General features: G+C 42.7%; 1 protein-coding gene across 4 annotated transcripts in view; it reads right to left on the bottom strand.

Moving 5' to 3' along the window:
- cntn5 (contactin 5) overlaps positions 1-21,189 on the bottom strand; it is a 324,354-nt gene that overhangs the window by 113,703 nt on the left and 189,462 nt on the right. For all 4 annotated transcript variants that reach the window (XM_072694549.1, XM_072694548.1, XM_072694547.1 and 1 more), the window contains one exon: positions 2,473-2,568. In XM_072694549.1, coding sequence (XP_072550650.1) covers positions 2,473-2,568 — 96 coding nt within the window. The remainder of the gene's footprint in view (positions 1-2,472; positions 2,569-21,189) is intronic.

Below are 21,189 nucleotides of genomic sequence, written 5' to 3' on the forward strand. Positions count from 1 at the left end.
CTGGCACTCCATCAAGGCTTAAAAATGTCATAAACATGTCTATAATGGCACACGCTCGTTCCTAATCACGTGAGTAAACAAGGTCAAGCTTATCACGCTGGCAGCATGACAGAATACGGCCCGGAGATTGAAATGCTAAATCAATATTACGCCAGAGTCATTACACTGTGTCTCGTAGAGTGTCGGTTAATGTTAACGTGATGACAGACAGGCGAACAGAGCTGAGCTTTCGGCGCCTCTGACTGCAGTTCCAGGGTTAGTCAGGGTCTCTGGGGAGTTATGGGGGGGGGGTGCTTAAAAATTGGCTGGACTGCCAGAAGTCTTTTATCTGATAGCTCTGTGCTCAGCTGTCCCTTGCTGTTTTCTGGTCCACTGTCCCTATCTGCTTCCTTTTGTTCATGTTTACTCCCGTCCCTCTGCATCTTACCCCGTTTAACCCTCAATTACGGAGGCTTCTACAAGACGAGCGCAGAGACAGGGAAGCGATGCCAGAGGAGATTGGCGGAAACTGTGACTGTAACTACATTATTTGGACAAAAGTATAGGGACACCAATGTAATCAAGGGTATTAAAAAAGTTTCTCCTGAGTTTGTTGGAGTAACTGTCTCTAGAAGAAGACTTTCTACTAGATTCTGGAAGAGGATTGCTGTGAGGATTTGATTGCATTAAGCAGCAAGAGCTTAAGTGAGGTCAGGATGATGGATGATGATCACCACCCAACCTCATCATCCTTAACTCTCCAACTCATCCCATCCAAAACTACTGGATGGAGCTCCACCACCATCATTCCAGAGAACACAGTTCTTCCTCTGCTCCACAGCTCAATGCTGGGGGGCTTTATATACCCCTCTAGCCCACGCCTGCCATTAGGCAGCATGGTGCTAATAGGTTCATGTTAAAATGAACTGGAGGTTGGTTAAGATGAACCCCAGGTTGTGTGAATTTACATTTACATTTACATTTACGGCATTTAGCAGACGCTCTTATCCAGAGCGACTTACAAAGTGCTCTGCTATTTACCCAAGAAAACCTTCGCTAGTTAGAATAGACTAATAATTCAAAAGATACCTCTAAGTATGAAGAATTTCATGTCAAATGAAATGTTGATGGACTGATAGGTGGGAAAGGAGCTTTGGGTTTTTCCATTAGAACAGAGACATAGACTACAGTGTAGTCTTGTCCCAAATCAAGCTAATAATACATGGTACTGCACAAGCTTTAGTACATTTATCACGATTTATCTGATTTATTATCAGATACCAACTCTTCACAGACTCCCTCTCTTTAGATCTAAGGACAGAAGGTAAAAAAGGAATTTACCTAGTAGTGTTAGCTTCAGAAAAATACCATTATCATTTGTATGCCTAAAGCAGCATTATGCAAGAATTAATATTTCTTGCTCCCCCTACAGTAAAGAAGTGTAATATGCAATTTACACATGCATTTCTGGACAAGCTGAGAGATACCTAAAGTAAAAGATGTTAGACGTCTCACCTTATTTACCTTACTGACTAATCGCACAATGCATGGACATGACCTCCATCATTTTTGCTGACCTCAGTACTGACCATTAGCAAGGAGAGCCCATTAATGTAAATATGAATTTGTTTAAGAACCGTATGTAATTATTTTATATAAGTTATTTAAAAAACTTTAATTTAAATAAAAACATAAATAATACACAAAGTGTAACAGCATTATTATGTTATTATATTATCATTTATCATTCATTTATTATTTATATTTATAAGATGTTTATAATATTTTTTTCCACAATTATTTATGCACAATATTATTTTTATTTATATTTTTATTTATATCAAATTTATATCATATCATCATTATGATTATTTATAACATTATTATTATAAAAAATAACAATAATGTTATCGTGACATGCCTAAGAGAAGCATCTGGACTGAGGTGATTAATCACAGGCTTAATTACAGGATTTTACACACATATGACTGCATTACACGGTTCTCAGCGATGTACTGCCCTCTCCACCAGAGTTACACGGTGCAGTTAGCAGAGTGCCCAGCCTGGAGTAGCAATGATAGAGATGATATTCTCCCTGTTACAGTCAGCGGAGCATCTTAATCATTTTACAGTTATTATTTTAAGGTTATAATGAGACATAATATTGCTTTGAAGGCTTTAGACTGAGAGTCTTTAGGACTTTTCACAGGATAAGAAACCAACGTATGTACCTCTCCTATGATATCGCTGATATCACTGTATCTCCTATACAATAATATCAGCATGCCTCTCCCATCTATCCACGTTTCTATGCACTGGTCGTCATTATTTTACATTTTAAGATGTAAGAAACGCTTGTTTGTTTTCCTGATTCATATTTTGAGTAATCAATTTCCTCTTTATTAAAAAGACACAATCCTCAATTTCTGTAATCTCTCATTTTTAAAGCCTTTCCTGATTTTTGACTGTGTGTGAGAGAGGAGCGATGCTTACCTGGGGAATGTGGAGGAGGGGTACACATGAGCACTACTCCCTGACCTTCTCTCACAGACACACCTCCTCTCGCTCGACTGCTGAACGCACCCAGATCTGTGGAAACACACACACACACACACACAGCGTTGGAAGGTGGCAGAAAGACACAGCGTGGCAGAGAGGATGGAGATAACCTGCAGATTAAGGGTCAAACATTGCATATGAGCCCGGCTGATGAGTGCCAGAGGCCTGGCCAGATTTAGTATCTGTCACCGGAGCTGTGGGCCCCCAGTGGCCCTTGCTCAGGTTCCAAACTATCTTTTAAAGCTGACCTCCAAGCACTGGCAGGAACGAAGGCCTAGCGGTAATTAAAGCAGTTAACCTTGCCCACAGCCATCGCTCCCACGAGTGCTATCCAAACACCACAGCAGAGACTGTCCAGACATTTTTCGCTGTTTGAGCATCAAAGAAAGTTTTGGGCACTGGTTTGTGTCTGTGTGCCGCCTCTGGACCACCAATTCTGCTGAAATGATGCTGTTCAGCCGAGACATGCTTGCTGGCACTGCCAATTAACCCACACGTTTATAGCCCCCCTAGCACTAGCAATGCTCTAGACAATAGGAGGATAAGGACTTAACACACATCTCCGCCACATCACTGCCTCTTTTCAAATTGCCGCTCAGAGGAAAGCGCCAGCTCCCCAGCTTCGCTAACAGACAGCTAACAGACACCTGTGCCAGCTTATGTCGCTTATGAGTGATGAGGGTAGAGCACCCCATATACCCCCCTGGAGAGAGCGCGTCCGACTGCTTATGGCAAAGTGCTACGGCTCGGGATTTGAACTCGCGACCCTTGTGACATAGTGGCAGTGCATTAGACGGCTGTCCTCAGTTTGACCTGGACTCTATGAGGTGACTGATATTTATATACTTAGAAATACAGCACTGTGCAAAAGTTTTAGTTCCCTGTGTAAGTCAGAATGTAAAGCTGCTTATCAAGTCAATTAAGTCAAGCCAAATTAATTTGTATAGCTTTTACAGCTGTTATTGTCACAAAGCAGCTTTGCACAATCAGTAATTAGTAAAAGACAAGAAATCAACAACAGAAAAATGCATGAAAAATCAAAGACCCCCAGTGAGCAGCCAAAGACCACAGTGGCAAAGAGAAAATCCCTCAGAGCTGGAGGAAGAAACCTTGGGAGGAGCCAAGACTCACAAGGGGACCCGACCCATCCTCCTCTGATCAGAACTATTGATAAATTATTGATAAAAGGTACCAAATCATCTAAACTGTTGAACTGCTCTGATCATAATCATAATATAATAATCATGGTGTAGAATAACTGAATATAGTCATGGCAGTGATGGTCAGAGTAATGATGGGTAATAGTGGTGATATTAATAGTGGCAGATAGTTAAGAGTCTATTTAGGTTTAAACATGGTTATTAAGAAGGTGAAATCTTATCTGGCCAGTACGAGTTTATCTCCTCAGAATAAACTCCAATAACATTCGGATATAAAGTCATGGTTTTCCATCACTGTGATCATTAAAACATCTCCAAAGCTCTTCTCAAGAACCTTAGTGAGGTCAGGATGTTGGATGATGATCACCATCCCACTCCACCTCATCCTCAATTCCCCAACTCATCCCAAAAGTATTGGATGGAGCTCCACCACCATCATTCCAGATAACACAGCTCTTCCACTGCTCCACAGCTCCTCAATGCTGGGGGGTTCTAGCCTTGGCATTAGGCAGCAACAGGTGCCAACAGGTTAATGTCCTATTATTTTGGCAGTACAGGGACTACTACAGGAACTAGGCAAGCTGTGTGGATCAGCAAGAGGTGCAACTGAATGCATTCATTAGAAAGGGTGTCCATAAATATTTGGACGTGTAGTGCATTAGCCAACCTAGTGGTTTTCCCTTCCCTCACTGGGTTCAGCACTGCAGCAGCTCGACTGCTTTTGGACGCCCTCGTTAGGTACAACAGCTTAAACCTTGGACAGCAAACCTTAGACTGGGTTTGGGCTAAGTGGTTTATTTGGGCTAATTGTGCTCATTTTCATTTCTGCTCTGGCTTGAAAGACCGAAATCACATCGGAAATAAAATAAATAAATAAATAAACTACTCTGTTCAACATCATACGAGAACACGAGCCGAGTCCACAGAAACAGCTAGCAAGCGGACTGGAAGACTGATCACTCTGTCTGTGGCTAAACTGGAGAGATGAAGCATAAACGCGCTTGGCTTGCAGAACAGTCAGTCGCCCGGAGAACGCTCCAGAAGTTCTGGATGGAAGCATTCCTCTCATATCATGATCCCCAGCAAATAGAAACAGCACAGCAAGAACAATAGCCTCTCCATCTCTCATCTCCCAAGAGGAAAGCGAGCACAGGCACATCGAGAGACAGGAGGCCAAATAACAGTTCAGCATTTCACACATTCATCATGCCTTCTGGGCTTGTTTGATGACTGCCATTGAATTAATCGGATTTTTCAAATGGTGTGAAAATCTCTCATGGGATATGATGGCTACATGTCCATCACTGGTCCTGGCACGAGCAGCTCACTGCTGGTACCATAATTAAATCTGCACTGGATGGAGCGAGAAAACAGGAGAGAGAGAGAGAGAGAGAGAGAGAGAGAGAGAGAGAGAGATAGAGAGATAGAGAGAGAGAGAGAGAGAGAGAGAGAGAGAGAGAGAGAGAGACTATTGGAGTGGCAGAGAATGAAAGGCTCGGCAGGTGGAACTCCTGCAATTAATCTGCCACAGCAAATTATATTTGCATACATCACCATCACTAATGAGAGTAAAATCCAAAAACAACGCCACGCCATTGGCTGCCTGCCTTCTTACTGTCAGTGCATATAGATACAGCTGTGCTCAAACATCGATACGTTGATATATTGTGAATAAGCTCTCGATGTGCAAACTGCTCTCTACTTTAGTATATAACGCTGTATTAGGGATGAGTGACTCAATGCTGAGTACATACTGTCTTCTGCAGAGCTGCTATTCAGCTCTCCTCATTGGGTCCACCATTCCCAGTAACCACAAGTAGTGGTCACACCATGTTCTGGCCCAAGTGTTTCCTGATTGGCTGTCACTTAGTCTGATTACTGTTTGAGGCCTCTACACTACTGTCTTCTGTCTTTCCTCTGCTTTGTTCAGTCCAATCAGAAAATCTATGTTCCCGATGTGTTTTAAAGAGTAGAATGGGTCACGACACTGCTGTTATACTGATGGATCCCACTGTCCTCCTAAACACTGATGAAGGTCAGAATCTTTATTAAAGTTACTGCGTAAGTGATCGCGCTGGGCAAAATGACCTCAAATCAGTATCACGATCAACTGAAGGTTTGACCTCGGTTATGATTAAGTGGAGTTATGACGTAGCTAAGTTTTGGGAGACTGACCACGCCCCAAACTCCTCCTCCTGGGCCTCATGTAAACATGCTTTTCAGTCAACTCAGTGTCAAACAAACCAGTCCAACCCAGACTCCAAGCCCAGTGTCAAAAGTCCACCCTGAGTCCGCACTCACAAATGAGCGATTATAAAAGCTGCCATGTGTCATGTGACTACACATGTGGTAGTATGTTTTAAAGGGGACAGTATATGGACACAAGTACTGTCAGAATTAAAAATAAACAAATAAATAACAAAAAATAATAGTAAAAAATATTACTACTATCAGATTAAGAAATACTTAATTGATCCCAGAAGGGAAATTACATTAATTAATTAGGTGTTACAGCTGCAACCGTTCGTGTAAGAATAAACACACTATAAAATACACACCTGATAAATAAACATGAATAAAATACATTTAGAACAAGGAAAGAGAAAAAAAAAAACAACATTAACAAACTACTACTACTTCTACTACTAATAATAATAATAATAATCAACAGAATAAAAAAAAAAATCCAAATGATTAGCATGAGCAAGATTGAGTTGATTAGAGGTCAGAATGCTGGTTTTGATTTTTTTATTATATGCCTAGCCTTAGTAAGTGGGTTTTTAATTTAAAAATATCTTCTTTAAAACAGTGGGTGAATGAGGTCTAATGCTCTTTACTAAACTCAATTATATTTAAAAAAAAATCCAAATAAATAAATAATCATGTGCTCTAGTGCATTGTTACACTGATATGTCATTCATGTCTGAATGGGAAATGTAGAACGCACACAGGCTGTCTGACAGGCCTGTCGAACTGCTCAGATGCACATACTGTACTTTTCATGATGTCTGACATTTACATTTATGGCATTTAGCTGATGCTCTTATCCAGAGCAACTTACAAGGTTACTCATATTACAGAGGTGGGGCAATGTAGTGTTAGGAGTCTTGCCCAAGGACTCTTATTGGTGTAGCGCAGCATAGTCACCCAGACCAGGAATCAAACCCCAATCTCCCACATGGTGAGGTAACGCACTAGCAGGTAGTGGTGTTACCTGTTGCACCACACTAACCACTGACAACGTTAGCCATTTTTTATTTACCTCTGTGCTCAACAGGCCGTGACTCGTAGACGTCACCTGATCAACGTCACCTTGAGAATCTCCTGTAATATCCTCATTCATTATGAAACCAATCGTGGTTCCTCTACAGCAACACTCCAAGAACCATTTGAAGAACCTTTATTTGTAAGGGTGTTCTCACAACAGGCCTAGTTGCCTTGTACTGTAATAACAGGCCCCCCCCCCGTCCCCATCCCGTCCCCACTCCCCCGCTGCCTGAGTCCAACTGAACCGTGTTAGAGTCCACCACTTCAAACGGGCCCAGTAACGGTTCACTGTACCGTGCTCGGGCACAGTGCGGAGCGATCACACTACTCAAACAAACAATTGTATTTTTTTTGGGGGGGGCGGGGTGCTCGGGTATCTTGGCCTGGAGTGAGTTTTTACAGATGCTTGTACAGGTTTTGCAGATGCTGGTGTGTTTTGGATCTATTTCTTCAGGCTGTTCTCGTTTTTGTCTTAGAATGTACTTAGAATACATTAATTAAAACAGTGGAATAGAGAGACAAATACATAAATAAATAAATAAATAAATAAATAAACTACAGCTGGGCTATATGGTAAAAAAATAATCACAATATTTAAAGACATTTTTGTGACATTATACCCCAACTGCATCAGTAGAGATGATTCTTCAAAACTGCAGTTCAATTATTCTCACATACTGAGCACAATGATTTTTATGATTATGATTTTTTATGATTATCCATAATATGCAGCAGTTTATCCAATTAAACCTGAGACTAATTACACTATTTGCAATTGAATATGCAGTTGATCAGTGTTCTTTAATCTCCTCAATATGATCAATATGACTGTGTATAATGATAACACATTTAATCACGATATAATAAAATATCACCATATTGTCCACCCCTAAAGGCCAGTGTATATGATTCACTGATGTATAACAGTTGTTGGATGTGATCGAAGGGTGGTTTGAAGGAAACCTTGATGTCAACATCCAGTCCAGTAACATGCAGTTTCATATTTGGGCAAATGAATAACAACAACCACGTCATGAGACAGTGTCCATTTTGCTAGTATGTCCTTATATAGCCTTGAAGAGGGGAACAGGGAGGTGAGTTTGCGGCATGGACCATCTCCCACAATGAAGTTGTGTCCTAACTCCACTAATAACACTGAAAGCCGGCCTGAAAGTGTAGGAGACGCTTACCCTTTGACATCAGTTAAGCATTAAGGTCCTAAAGCCCTTCGGAACTGTATCAGGACTGAACAGCAGAGGTTTCCTTTGGGTTTTTTAGTAAGCGCATGACCTCTTGGCATCAATACAATGCATTAATGACATAACGACAGCAGCAGCTTACATTAGCGGGAAATTGAAATGGCTGGGACGGGAACCCTGCAATGCATTTGCAATCGAAAGCGTGCGTCCAGCATGAGGACTCTGAATCTGTCGCCATTCTTTGTGGCCAGTGGGTAAATTGTTTGTAAAGGTCAATTCTGACTCTGTTCAAGCGCTCAAACTTGTGGTTCTCAATTACGAGGGCAAAATGGAAATGGGCTGTAAACAGCATTTACGAAGGTCAGTGTATCAACGGAAGCAGCAATTATGTTCAGTTGGTAGCATTGAGGGGGAATAGCATTTTAGAATGAGGCCAAAGTGCCTGGAAATGAAACAACGTTCAACTCTTTGATGGTTGGAAATTAAACTTTGTCCAACTCTGCTCGGTTGGAAGGTTGCAGGTCAGCGAAATGACCGTCTGCTTAACCTGCTTCCTGTGTTCAGAATTATTCATACTAGAAGAACACCAACACCAATGCAAGCGGGTGCAGTAAGCTTCTGACAGCTGTACAGCAAAAAATAGCTGTTTTTGTACTCGCTGGTGTAAGCTGTGTGAAAGAGCATCAGCAGCGACAGACGTGTTGGTAATTAATCTCTTTACTGGTGCATTGTGGGCTTAAACTGAAGACAGGAGCTTTCAGAAAGTCTGTGGTTCTACTATTTCCGAGCTGGATGTGGGTGGCATTTGATTATCCCCTTTCAGACTAATATAAGGCAATTTTAATTTTGCACGGCAGTGATGTCACACAGCAGGGGGTCCGCGACAGAGTGCCGACCCAGGGCAGGTTTTCGCTCATCCAGCACTTCTACTCCTCGCTCGGGCTCTCTTTTCTTCTCTCCTCCTCCTCCTCTCTTACTCCCCCATTTCTACCATTTTGTCCTTCTTTCTCGCTGTCTCCTTGTCTTTCTACCTCATTTTCTTTTCATTTCCTCTTTCACTCCGTCTCTCCTTTGTGTCCTTGTGTCCCTTTCTTGCTCTCCATCTTTAGTCTATTACATAAGTCTTTATTTAATATTCGTACATTTGAAATTCAATCCAAAAAAAGAGCTTAGACTGAATATTAATGAATATTTTTAAGCTCCGCAGATGAAAAAATTAGTTACCGTGCTTGTTTAAGGTGGTAGTAACTTCAGGCTCCTGCAGATGGTGCTGCATGAGAATGATGGGGCTAGATTGATAGATTGAGAGGAGGTGGTGCAGTGCAGTGAGGGTCTCGTTAGATATGTGGAAAATGGGTCGCAAAGCAGATGCAGTTAATGATTGGCTGAAAGGAGTGATTGCATTTGGGCGTGGCCAAAGACGACAATTTGAAGGAAGCAGCTGAATCTGTAGGTTTATGGAAACTTACGGTCATACAGGTCTACCAGCAGTGGCAGAAATCCCAGCCTACAAAATATTCTACTTAGAATTGTGGCCAAAATATGAAACTGACAGATGGGGACCGTGGGGCATCAGGTTTCCCGGCTTTGACGGCAAGATCTGCTTCTAGAAGTCAGCGCAGGTTCTTCACCACCAACTTCTGAGAGAACCATCCACAAGGAGCTGCAGAACATTAATATATGGAGCTAAAAAGCTTTCTAAATTGGCTTGAAAGTGTAGATCTATGAAACCTCCTAATGCGTATAGAACCTTTACCTTACGCTGAGGTTCTTTAATCTTTCAAGGTAAAGGTAAATTTTCAGTCCAGGTTTTTTGATGTTTCCTAGAAGGGTACGTTCTAATGAAGAACAATTTTGGAACCTATATTTGTGAGTGTGAAATGTTAGGTATGGTAGGATAAGAAATATACAGCATAAAGAAAATGAGTCAACCAGAGGAGGGTGGGTTCCCCGTTTGAGTCTTGGGTCTTTGAGGCTTTTTGCCTTTCTGTTGCCATTGGCTAGTTCACAACAGTCTTGGCCCTGAGTCTCATTCGTTGTCAAAAAAGCCATTAAAAATAAATTAAAGAAATAAAAGAAATTAAATTTAGTTTTATTACAAATGAAAGTTTTTTGCAAACCAAGAACCATGTAAGACTGTGGGATGTTAAGTCTGATATGTTTAAAGGAAGTAAAGCACCCTACAAGAAATGAACTGATTGTTTTCATTCAATGCATATGAGGAGCAGATCGAGGTTCAAAGTCAGTGGGTCAACATTTAGCAGCCACTCCATTTTCTGGCAACTTCTCCCGTGAGAAACAACCACATTGTTTGCAAATGTATCCCCAGAGTAGCTATAAAGGAAAGGAAGAAACAGAACATACCCTAGGCCAACCCTATTCTGTCTGGAGGATAAGACTAGGGTTACTGACACCTATAAACTATATTTAGCACACAATAAGACAATGACTGGCCTTCAACTCGAGCCACTGGAGCATCACACTGGTTTAAAGCAGTGAATCAACAAAGCTCATGTAGCTAATCTGACCTTGTTCCGTACCCACCAACTAACATTGCAGCAAAGTTACACAATTTTTATTAAATATATTTTTAATAGACCTGATTTGTAGCTTTTTTTGGCAATGTATGACATACTGTGTCCATAACGATTGGCAAAAATGCACTATATTGAATATAGAAGTACTGCCAATAGAATAGGACTCTCTAGAGTGAACATGAACCTATTGGCACCATGCTGCCTAATGCTGCTAGGCGTGGGCTAGAGGGGTATAAAGCCCCCCAGCAACATTGAGCAGTGGAGCAGTGGAAGAACTGTGTTTTCTAGAATGATAAATGATGGAGCTCCATCCAGTACTTTTGGCAAGGTGGCATCATCAAGGCTCTTGCTGCTGAATGCAATAAAATTCTCGTAGCAATGCTCCTTTAAAATCTAGTAGAAGCTATCCCTGTGAGATAGCAAACTGTGACACACCAAAGCATCCAAGTAGTCATCATTTACAGCATTAACACAGCAGACAGAAACTGAGCTATATACCAAATAGCAGTGCGTGTGGTGTACTAGGGCTGTCAAATTTCCAATATCCATCAAATTCAGTGGAACAATGCACGCTCAACTGTATAAAAATGTCCATTCGAATGTTTAGAGCTATCACTGCAGCCGCTCCCAGGCTGATTCTCTCACATACGACGGCTGCCAAGAGCACAGGGGAGCGTGCCAGGACTGACGCTCTGCTTCTATCAGATGGGAGACTTTTTCTTCACATGCCAACACTCCAAATGTGGGTGCTTATAATGTTTATATATGTATAAGCCGCAGATCTTCTTTGTTAAGAAAAGCATTTTCTAGTGAGGTCAGCTCATGGATAAGTGATGTTACAGACTACGGTAACCCGGGCCATTCAAGAGCTGATTCGCTTGCCTGGAGCACAATAACCCGGGTCTGGAGGGCAAGCACAGGCCTTTACGAGATCTTATTACATATTATGAACCATCAAGAATACTTAGAGTGCTGCTTCTAAGTATTTCCCAGAATTCAGAAAACATCAGCAGGGGGAAGAGCCTTTTCTTATAAAGCCCCCCCAACTCTGGAATAACCTCCTTCAATGTTCGGGACTCAGACACAGTATCAATCTTTAAATCTAAGTTGAAAACTCATATGTTTAGTTTAGCTTTTGGTAATTAATGTTTCCCCTTAGCTAAAGGTTGCAGGTCCAGGGGTTCGCGGACACAGGGAATTGTAGTATACTGAGATGCTGGAGCTGTTGTCTTGCTGCTTACATGCGATCACTCAGGTTTGTGGACGGTGGAGCAGATGGACGCTAGCGTTTCAGGGCGCTCCCGTGTCTGTGTTACCTTCTGGCTCTCTCCTTTTAATTAGACTGTTATAGTCAGACCTGCCAGAGTCATCAGACACTCTCTGATATCTCTCAACATTCTCTGCCCTCCATAAATTCAATCAGAACTAACTTTGTCTCTTTATTGTCTCCAAGTAAATGACCGTCCACTCATCCAGCCCAACCTGCTGGAAGACTGATCGCTGGGGTCCCCTCTACCTGCGTTAGACCAGCTGCCACCGACCAGTCCGACCAGCAGCATTTTCCTTGGATACAAACACTGATGCAGTGAAGAACTTTCTGGATTTCACCATGCTGAAACAACAAGGAGCCAATTAACCACGTAATCACGTAACCTCAGATGCGGCACCCTTTCACACTTGAAGCCACCCCCACACCAATGATTTCAGAAGCACCAGAAATCGGTTCTTTGGGTCACTCCCGGGATCGAAAACAGTTGACCAAACGTAGCAAACTTTCAGAGCAAGCACATCTGGGTCTCATTTACTTCTGGAGTGTGCTGGATCTGATGCTAATGCCTGATATCACATGGCATTGTTTTAGTGGCACACAGATGATCATCAGTTTATTAGGCAGTGGTCTTAATGTTTTGGTTGATTGGTGTATAACACTGTCACATGAAAATGCCGGTATCTGCAGTAAATTTAGTTTTCCAGCCAAGTGAACTGATCTACAAGATCTACAGCGTACCAAGCAGTAGCTCTTCACGGAACAGTTAGTTGACTGAACAGAAATAGAAAGTTTAATGGAAAGTCCACAAATCAGCCATAACATTAGCACCACTGACACATGAAGTGAAGAAGTGAAGAAAAAATGTCTTCATCTACAGCGACTCCTGTCAAGGGTGGATATATCGGGCAGCAAGTGAACGGTCAGTTCTTGAAGGGGATGAAGGAGTTGAAGCAGGAAAAATGGTCAAGCGTAAGAATCTGAGACATTTTGACAAGAACCAAACTGTGAACCAAAATGTTCTAGACAATGACTGGGTCAGAACATCTCTAGAACATCAGGCAGGTCTTATGGGGTGTTTCTATGTATGCAGTGGTCAGGACCTACCAAGAAAAGACAACCAGGAAAAAAAGATGACCGGGTCATGTGCACCTAGCTTGAGGCTTACCTAAGGCCTTAAGACGTACATAATCTAGGTGCCATTTGTGCCAGATGACACCTTCAGAGGTCTTGTGGAGTTCATGTCTCGGACGGTCAGATCTGCTGGCGCAAGTTCGGCCTACTCAGGAATTAACAGGTAGGTGGTGCAAATGTTATTGCTGATCAGAGTACATACTAACATAGTCCATAAAAAAATTAAGGGTGTGTATTAATAGTATTAATGTTAATTGAGTCATACCTATTTGTCTCCAACAGTGACATCATTGAAGATGATCTGCTGATCTGATGAATCTGTTATTTATGTAGGTTTCAGAGTCGGCAGCTGGTGTGAATCTCGTAATTAACAGTTGCAAATATAGAAAATGACAGTCTAAGAATATGACATGATGCAACGTTGCTTGCCAAAACCATCTTGGTAGAATTACTATTCCCCGTCTTATTCTGCTATTCAGGCCCAAACAAAAGGCTGCTGTTTGGGATTGGGCGGACAGGGGCACCTATGGAGACGAAACCACGGTCCGTCCTCCTTTTGATTCTGAATGCGCTCCACTTTTAATTCTGCTCAATGCTGCATGGCTGGGTGCTCCTGAACAAGCGCGAGTGCATCCCAGAAGATAAGCCTGCCACTCTTTCAGCTGTAAATGGGTTAACACTCACAGCCTCAAAGATGCTGTTAATCTAACGCTTTTCAGACTCGGCGTGCATTTGAGCGGCGAGGAGGCGGCAGGCCTGTTTGTGACACAGTTTTGTCAGGCTAAAATGTTCATTTGAAGCATGAGTAGACACACGCTGGCTGATCACCACGATGAGGGAATTGTAGCTCCGTTCCCAGGAGACTCGTCTACGGGCACACTGGCCTTGTTTATTAGTGCACGCTACGGGGGTCTCATGCCATGAAAGGGACGCATCAAAGTCGTCCCTTTCTATGAAAAATAAAAGACACTGGTTGGAAAAGAAAAAGAGATGGCACCCTGACCTCTAACGCTAAACCTGTGTAAGAGAGAGCAGGTTAACTAGGAGGCTCTGACATCAGCCAACAGCCTGATAGAAGTGGAAGACTCTAAATATCTACTAATACAGTCTGTAGTGGTTTACACTATATGTCCAAATATTTGTGGACACCCTTTCTAATGAATGCACTTAGCTACTTTAACACATACACAGCTAGTCTAATCTCTGTAGAGAAGTACTGCCAATAGAATAGCAGATCTCTGCAGCAGATAAACATCATGAACCTATTGGCTCCATGCTGCCTAATAATGCCAGACGTGGGCTATAGAGGGGTATAAAGCCCCCCAGCATTGAGCTGTGGAGCAGTGGAAGAACTGTGTTCTCTGGAATGATGGTGGTGGTGCTCCATCCAGTACTTTTGGGATAAGTTAGGAAGTTGGGGATGTTGCCATCCAACATTCTGACCTCACTAACGTTCTTGCCGCTAAACACATTTAAATCTCACTTCTTGTAGAATCTTGTAGAAGCCTTCATTATAGAGACAGTAGAGACAGTTCCTCCAACAAAAGCAGGAGAAACTCTTTTTAATTCCCTTGATTTTGGCAGAAATGAATCAGACGGTGTCCACATATTTTTGTCAATGCCGTGTATTTGTTTTGTGTGCATGCCAGAACGAGGTCTTTGTGGATTGTGGATTTTAATGAACTCCTAATTCTAGTCGTCTGACTTTTACTGAGTCTTGAGTGTCCGAACAAGTGTCGTTTTGAGCTCCCCCCACCCCCAACTCCCCAAATTTCTGTTCTCAGCTATGGCTAATTTGGACCAGTACCATCATCCCATCGTTCTTTTGGTCCAACTCTCTCTTATGCACTATGGAAGGAAAAAAAAATAATACATCCAATCCCATTCTGTAACAGATGCATCCTGAAATAGCACACGCCTCACACTGTGCGAGGTCGTGTTGCCCGCTGGGCGTTTCCTTCTGCAGGGTAGTTGAGTATCTGAGTAGTTTGAGCAAGATATCCTACTTGTTTTAAGTAATGCAGCTTGTCCTCAAGGTTAGAGAAGTGGGCTTAGAACCAGAAGGTCACTGGTTCAATCCCCCGGGCCTGCAAGGAGTAGCGCTTTCTCATTCCTCAATGTTCATGGCTTTGAGGGAGCCCTTGAGCAGAGCCCCTAACCCCCTAACCCCTAGTCGTTGCCTGCACTGCACTGTGTGTGTGCTCACTGCCCTTAATCACTACTGTATTTATGAGCATGTTCATCAACATAACAAAAAAGCACCATCTTTATTACACTTACTGTAGGCAGTACTTAAGCACTAGGAATCACCATCAGCTATGGAAAACATGGTGCATCTACACAAGATAACACTCCATGTGTTTCTACCAGCAACATTTACATTCACAGCATTTAGCAGATGCTCTTCTCCAGAGAATAGACTAAATTTCAAAGCTCCTCTAATCTCAGACCCTACTAAACACAAGTCAATATGGAGACCATGATACTCTACTCTTCACCCAAGTCCTCTCAGAAGAAGAGGGTCTTCAGTCTGGGTTTGAGGACAGTGAGCGTTGGACTCTGCTGTTTGGACACCCAGGGGAAGTTCGTTCCACCACTTCGGTGCAGGACAGTAAAAAGTCTGGACGCTCGTCTTCCGTGGATCTTATAGGATGGCGGGACGAGCCGAGCCGTACTTGAAGCTGGAAGGGCTCTCGGTGCAGATCGGCTTTTGACCATCGCCATCAAGTACGGAGGGGCTGGCTGGTCCAGTCTTGGCTTTGTAGGCCAGAGTCAGGGGTCTGAATCTGATGACCTGGGCAGCAGCTACAGGAAGCCAGTGAAGAGAGAACGCAGCAGAGGAGGAGGAGGAGCTGAACATGGCTGAATTTAGGAACGTTGAAGACTGTTCCTAAAACTGTGAGTGCTGCTGCATTCTGGAAAAGTTGCAGGGGACCGATGGTGCGAAAAGGGAGACCAGCCAGAAGAGAGCTGCAGTGGTCAAGTCTTAAAATGATGAGAGACTGAACATCTGAGCACCTGGGCAACTCTCTAGATAGGAAGGGTTGAATTCTCCGGATGTTGTACAGGAGGAATCTGCATGACCGAGTCAGAACTGCAACATGATCATCCATGACTACACCAAGGCTTCCAGCTTCTTTAGAAGGAGCGACCAGTGAGCTCTCAAAGTAGATGGCAAGCAACTGCTCGCCCATCTACGGAATATACCAAGCCTGTAAAGCTGCTCACCAGCTTTGCAGAAGGCACCGACTGCACTGCCAGCACTATTCCTAGCAGGACAGAATGGATATGTGCCAAAGTGTAATGTATGGCCTTAGGAGGGTGATCTCCTCTAACAAGCTGTCACAAGGCACAGTAAGAACGGCAAGCTACTGAACCCTCTTGTCATGAGGCCGGCTATTGATTTATCAGCCCCTGTCACTGCCTCTTCCTTGTTCTCCATATCAGCATCTTATCCACCCTTGTCAATTTGCTGGCGACATATGAATTATAGCAAATCAATGGTGCCCTGCTGTAGTCTAAATGGGAAAATAGATTTTCTTTTGTTGTCCCTATGTGGACGATGGGTGGGAAAAAATACATATAAATAAATAAATAAGGTTTCCTGAGACAGCTGAAGTCCTTAAAATGGTGAACAGGGTTATGTTTTTTATCTTTTGACCATTTTCTTTCTTTTCCACCTTAATGGCAGCAGTAAATTGCAAAGACAATGGGTCCCAGTAAGAGGCCAAGCCGTGGCTGTTATTGTGAGGGGCTGTGGTAGAAAGAAAAATTAGGACCTTCAGCCGGAAGTCAGGAGAGAGATTAGAATCTGTTGACTTGTTAGACTTTTCTCTCTCTTGCTGAGTCCTTTTTCGGTTTTCTCCTTAGCACTCTGTAACGTGAGACACATCTACAGAAATCGATACTCATCCATCCTCAACGATACGGAAGGAAAAAAGAGAAAAGACAGATGGGCTTTACGACATGAATCTGCTGGAGTTGAAGCTTTTCTCTTTTGGGTAATCATCTGTCAGTCCACAAAAGTACTCCGTACAGTATATCTCGGTTTCCATCAAGATGGCAATCTCAGGGACAGCAAAGATGATAAACACCAACAAGCTTTCCGTTTTTATTTCCCAGCCTAAAGCAGCTGGAGGCCTGCTGTTCCACACCACGCCGATACACCCATCTTGCTTTCCTGGATGAAGTCAACATCTTTTACATCCATCAAAACATCGACTCCCTCTCTCAGTTCTGAAGGTCTATGAATCGGACGAGTCTCACTAACTTAACTCCCTGCTCCTCTGTCTCTATCGCAATTAAGCTGTTCTTCAGTTCAGAGATCTGCGCTTCAAGGACTCCCGATGTCTGTTTTTTTTCGGCGGTCAAAGGCCGCAGAACTTGCGCTTGGTGCGGAGAAGCACCCCTGCTCCGGTTTCCGCAACGCCGTGGCGTCTCTGAGGCTCGGTACCGCAGTCACATTCTCTTGCTTGTCTGCTGCGTGAGAGGAGGATCTCACGAGGGAAGCGAGATCAGAGGACTCCCTTCTGCCTGCAGCCTTCAAAGCCTGGCCTGCAAACTAGCCCGAGTCTAGGAGTTCAGCCTCTCCGAATTTCAAAACAATGAGAGGCAAAAAAGGTCCAACAGGGAAAGGTTGGTAGGCACAATGCACGAGCTGCGGGCAGAATACTGAAACCCGTGGCTGTTGTTTTGTTCCCGTCCCTCTCTTTCTTCCCCCCCCACCTCCTCCACGAAACTCCCAGGGAGGTGGATACTCCATCCACTCCAACTGGTTTCCCTGGCAGAGGGGTTTGTTCGGGGGGATTGATCCTTCTACAAAGAATGATTGAGGTATCTGTGGCCAGCATCGGAGACTGAGGCGCTTTTAGAACAAACAAAAAAAAAAAAAAAAAAAAAAGGCAGGCCGGCCATCAGTGAGAAACATGTCCTACCTCTTCAATCAAAGACTCCGGGTGAAAAGCTAAGAGCTAAATGTGGCCTTTAGACAGAGGAGCTGATTGCGTCCATTTACTTAAAGGCTCTGAGTGCAGTTCGCACATTAAAAAAAAATAAATAAAAGTGTCACTAATTACGAGGTTTTTGCTACTGGGAAGCTGCCAACCAGACAACTTACACAGGACTTTGAAAAGATGTCTGAACTGATATCAGTGATAAAGAGTACTGAAGGAAATGGTGGTGTTCTCTGATTATCCTCCAATGGCCGGTTGAAAATGTACAGTGTATTCAGCCTGCTCACAAAACAAACCCACATTGTCAAACTACTACCCCTGGTTGTAAATAAAGGCCTGGTTGGTGCACAACCCAGTTTGAGTGCTGTCTAGAGTGAAATGGCTCGGAAATAAAGCTTAATTCATTCAGATCTGACCTCTCGCTGAGTTTGAATGGAGTGCCCGATCAGGCACAGGAGATTGCCCCATGCCAATAAGAGGAAAAGATCCTTGAGTTTCCAACAGGGTGATAAATGGCCGCTATTCGTTATGCAGAGACATGGGTAAGCTCTGCATCCCAATGCCTTCTGCAGGGGACTTTCCTTTGTCTCTCTGACAGGCTCCTATTCCCCGCCAAGGAGAGCACTGCAAGGTCAAAGCCAGGGAGGAAGCAAGGGCGCCAAAACTAGAACAGGTTGTTCATGGGAAGTCTTGACAAAGCAGAAACTGATGTGGAACTTTTAGAAACTTGGCAAAAAAAACCCAGGAAACCCTAACACACACACACACACACACACACACATTTCACCAACTCGCATTCAAGCATGTTCGATTTCTTTATTTCAAGCACAGCCACTTCAGTACAGATGCGAGAGTGTACGCTTGATGCTCCTGTAAGCAGGGGGCCATCTATCAGTTAGACTGGCAGTGTGGTTCCCATCCACTGTCTCACAGCTACCCATCAGCACTACCATGCACCCATCCATCTCACCACTCTCATTTTAGGACACTTGCAGAGACCCAGCTAATGACCCAAGCTGGGATTTGGCAATGTTTTCCCAGACTAAACCTCCGAGCAGAAAGCTCTCAACTCAGCGAGGATCCAAATGTCTAAGTCTTACTGATAATTAGGGCTGAAACAATACTCTCAGTTTGTGATCTGATACTGGATCCACAATTTGATGTTTTCATGATATTCTGGACCAAAATTCATTGATAAAAATTATATTCATGTTGTACAATAACTTATGATGTAAAGGACACCCCGGCATTTAAACAATGCAGACGGATTTGATACTGTATTGTAATTAATATGATACATTTTCTACACAATGCTTTGTCATAGCTCTATTAAGCTGTATTCTTTTTTTTTGTTATGTCCCCATTAGGCATCTCCAGAAAACACAGTTCTACGGTATAACAGTATATCACAAAAATATTCTATTTCTTGTTCTTCTTCTTCTTCTTATTATTATTATAATACACTGTTAAACACTGACCCTTAAAAAAATTGAAATAGTGGTTTTGGTAGTAAAACAGCTTTAATATGTATTATTAACAACTTCTTAAAGGAATTATATGTAAAATGTATCACAAAATAAATGAAATAGTATAATAATAATAATAATAATAATAATAATATAATTAATTCATTAAAAAACAAGAAAGTTACATTTGAGGTGAAGCTCTTCTTACAGAAAGTGTTTATTTGTATTATAATATAAATAAACTCTAAATTAAATCTGCGAATTATTCTGATAAATCTGCTAATTATTTTCTCCATTAATGAATTGACGATTTGGTTTTTAATTGATGAGAAATTGGTGAGATTCTCTGTTCGGATGCATTATTTTATTTAAATTTAATTGTATTTTTTCAGTATTAAGCGAAGATTGATTGTCCGATTGATGGTTATCATACAGATACTGTATGATAACCATACATTTTCATATCTTACTCACAGTATACCACTACAACCATAGTAATTAATAATTAATAATCAGTCTCTACTAATAATGGAACCGCATTAGGGCTCCGGTTAAACATATAAATGTCCTCAATCTTTTTAATTATGTTTTTCTTACCTTAGAAAATACCCCATTATCTACCCAACTTGGAAGGACAATCGTTCATGTGAACTCCCCCTATAACTAGCAACGCATCAACACTAGTCCTCCGACACATGAGAAGCCAGCCACCGCCTCTTTTCCAACTGCCTCTGATGCAGCATCGCTACGAGAGCAAGCTCAGATACAACAGCTAAGAACATCTGACCAACATCACACTAGGAGTGAGGTGAGGAGGAACGAGGTGTTATCAACCCACCCCTGAAAGAGCAAGGCCACTTGTGCTCTCTCTGACTCCGGCTGCTAAAATAACCATACAGTACTTGTAGGCATTCTGGTAGACTGCAGTAAACTACAGGAAGCATAGGGGGCAGTATATCTTCTATTGCTTTGTGGAATCAAAAAGGATGAATCTTTGGATCTTGACCGCAGCAAAAGGAGATGAGCTGAAGAAAAACGGATTAATCAAATAACAAATAATGAATCAGTCTGTAGGCTGTTCAGAGCAGCGCTAACCTGCATTTATATACAAGGTTTTTCAGTAGACATTTCACAGAGCGACTTTACAGAAATCAAAGATGAATAATTAACAGTCAGCAAGCTGAGGGCAACAATGGTACCTCCTGTGATGGTATGAGTAATTACCTTAAAAGACGCCAGGCCTCAAAAGGAGCTCATCCTCTTCTATGTGACAAACAAGCCATCCACACTGTTCCAGCATCTCTGAAGCTGGTTTTAGGAGTCCACCACAATCAGAAAGCAGCCGCCAGATCTTCAGCAGTGATAGGAATATGATATGATGGCGCACTGAGCAGCGAGCAGCGAGCGAGCAAACTCATAAGAAGACTTAAGGGAAATCTTACGTGGCTTAGCGATGGTGTCTGCAGTATCCGTGTCTGGGGGTGGACAGAAATGAAAAGGCGGGTGTGTGCTTTGTTCCTGCAGGCGAAGGATCTTGAACTGGGGCGGAAATCTCGTCACATCAACGGCGCAGCCCATAATGCTGTAATGTCAGCTTTGTAATGACGTGGTTTCTAACCACAGCTAAAATACGTTCGCTGGCTGTATGCACATGGCCGGCTCGCTGGCT

This window comes from Salminus brasiliensis, chromosome 13, assembly GCF_030463535.1.
Source record: "Salminus brasiliensis chromosome 13, fSalBra1.hap2, whole genome shotgun sequence".
In the NCBI taxonomy this organism is placed as follows: Eukaryota; Metazoa; Chordata; class Actinopteri; order Characiformes; family Bryconidae; genus Salminus; species Salminus brasiliensis.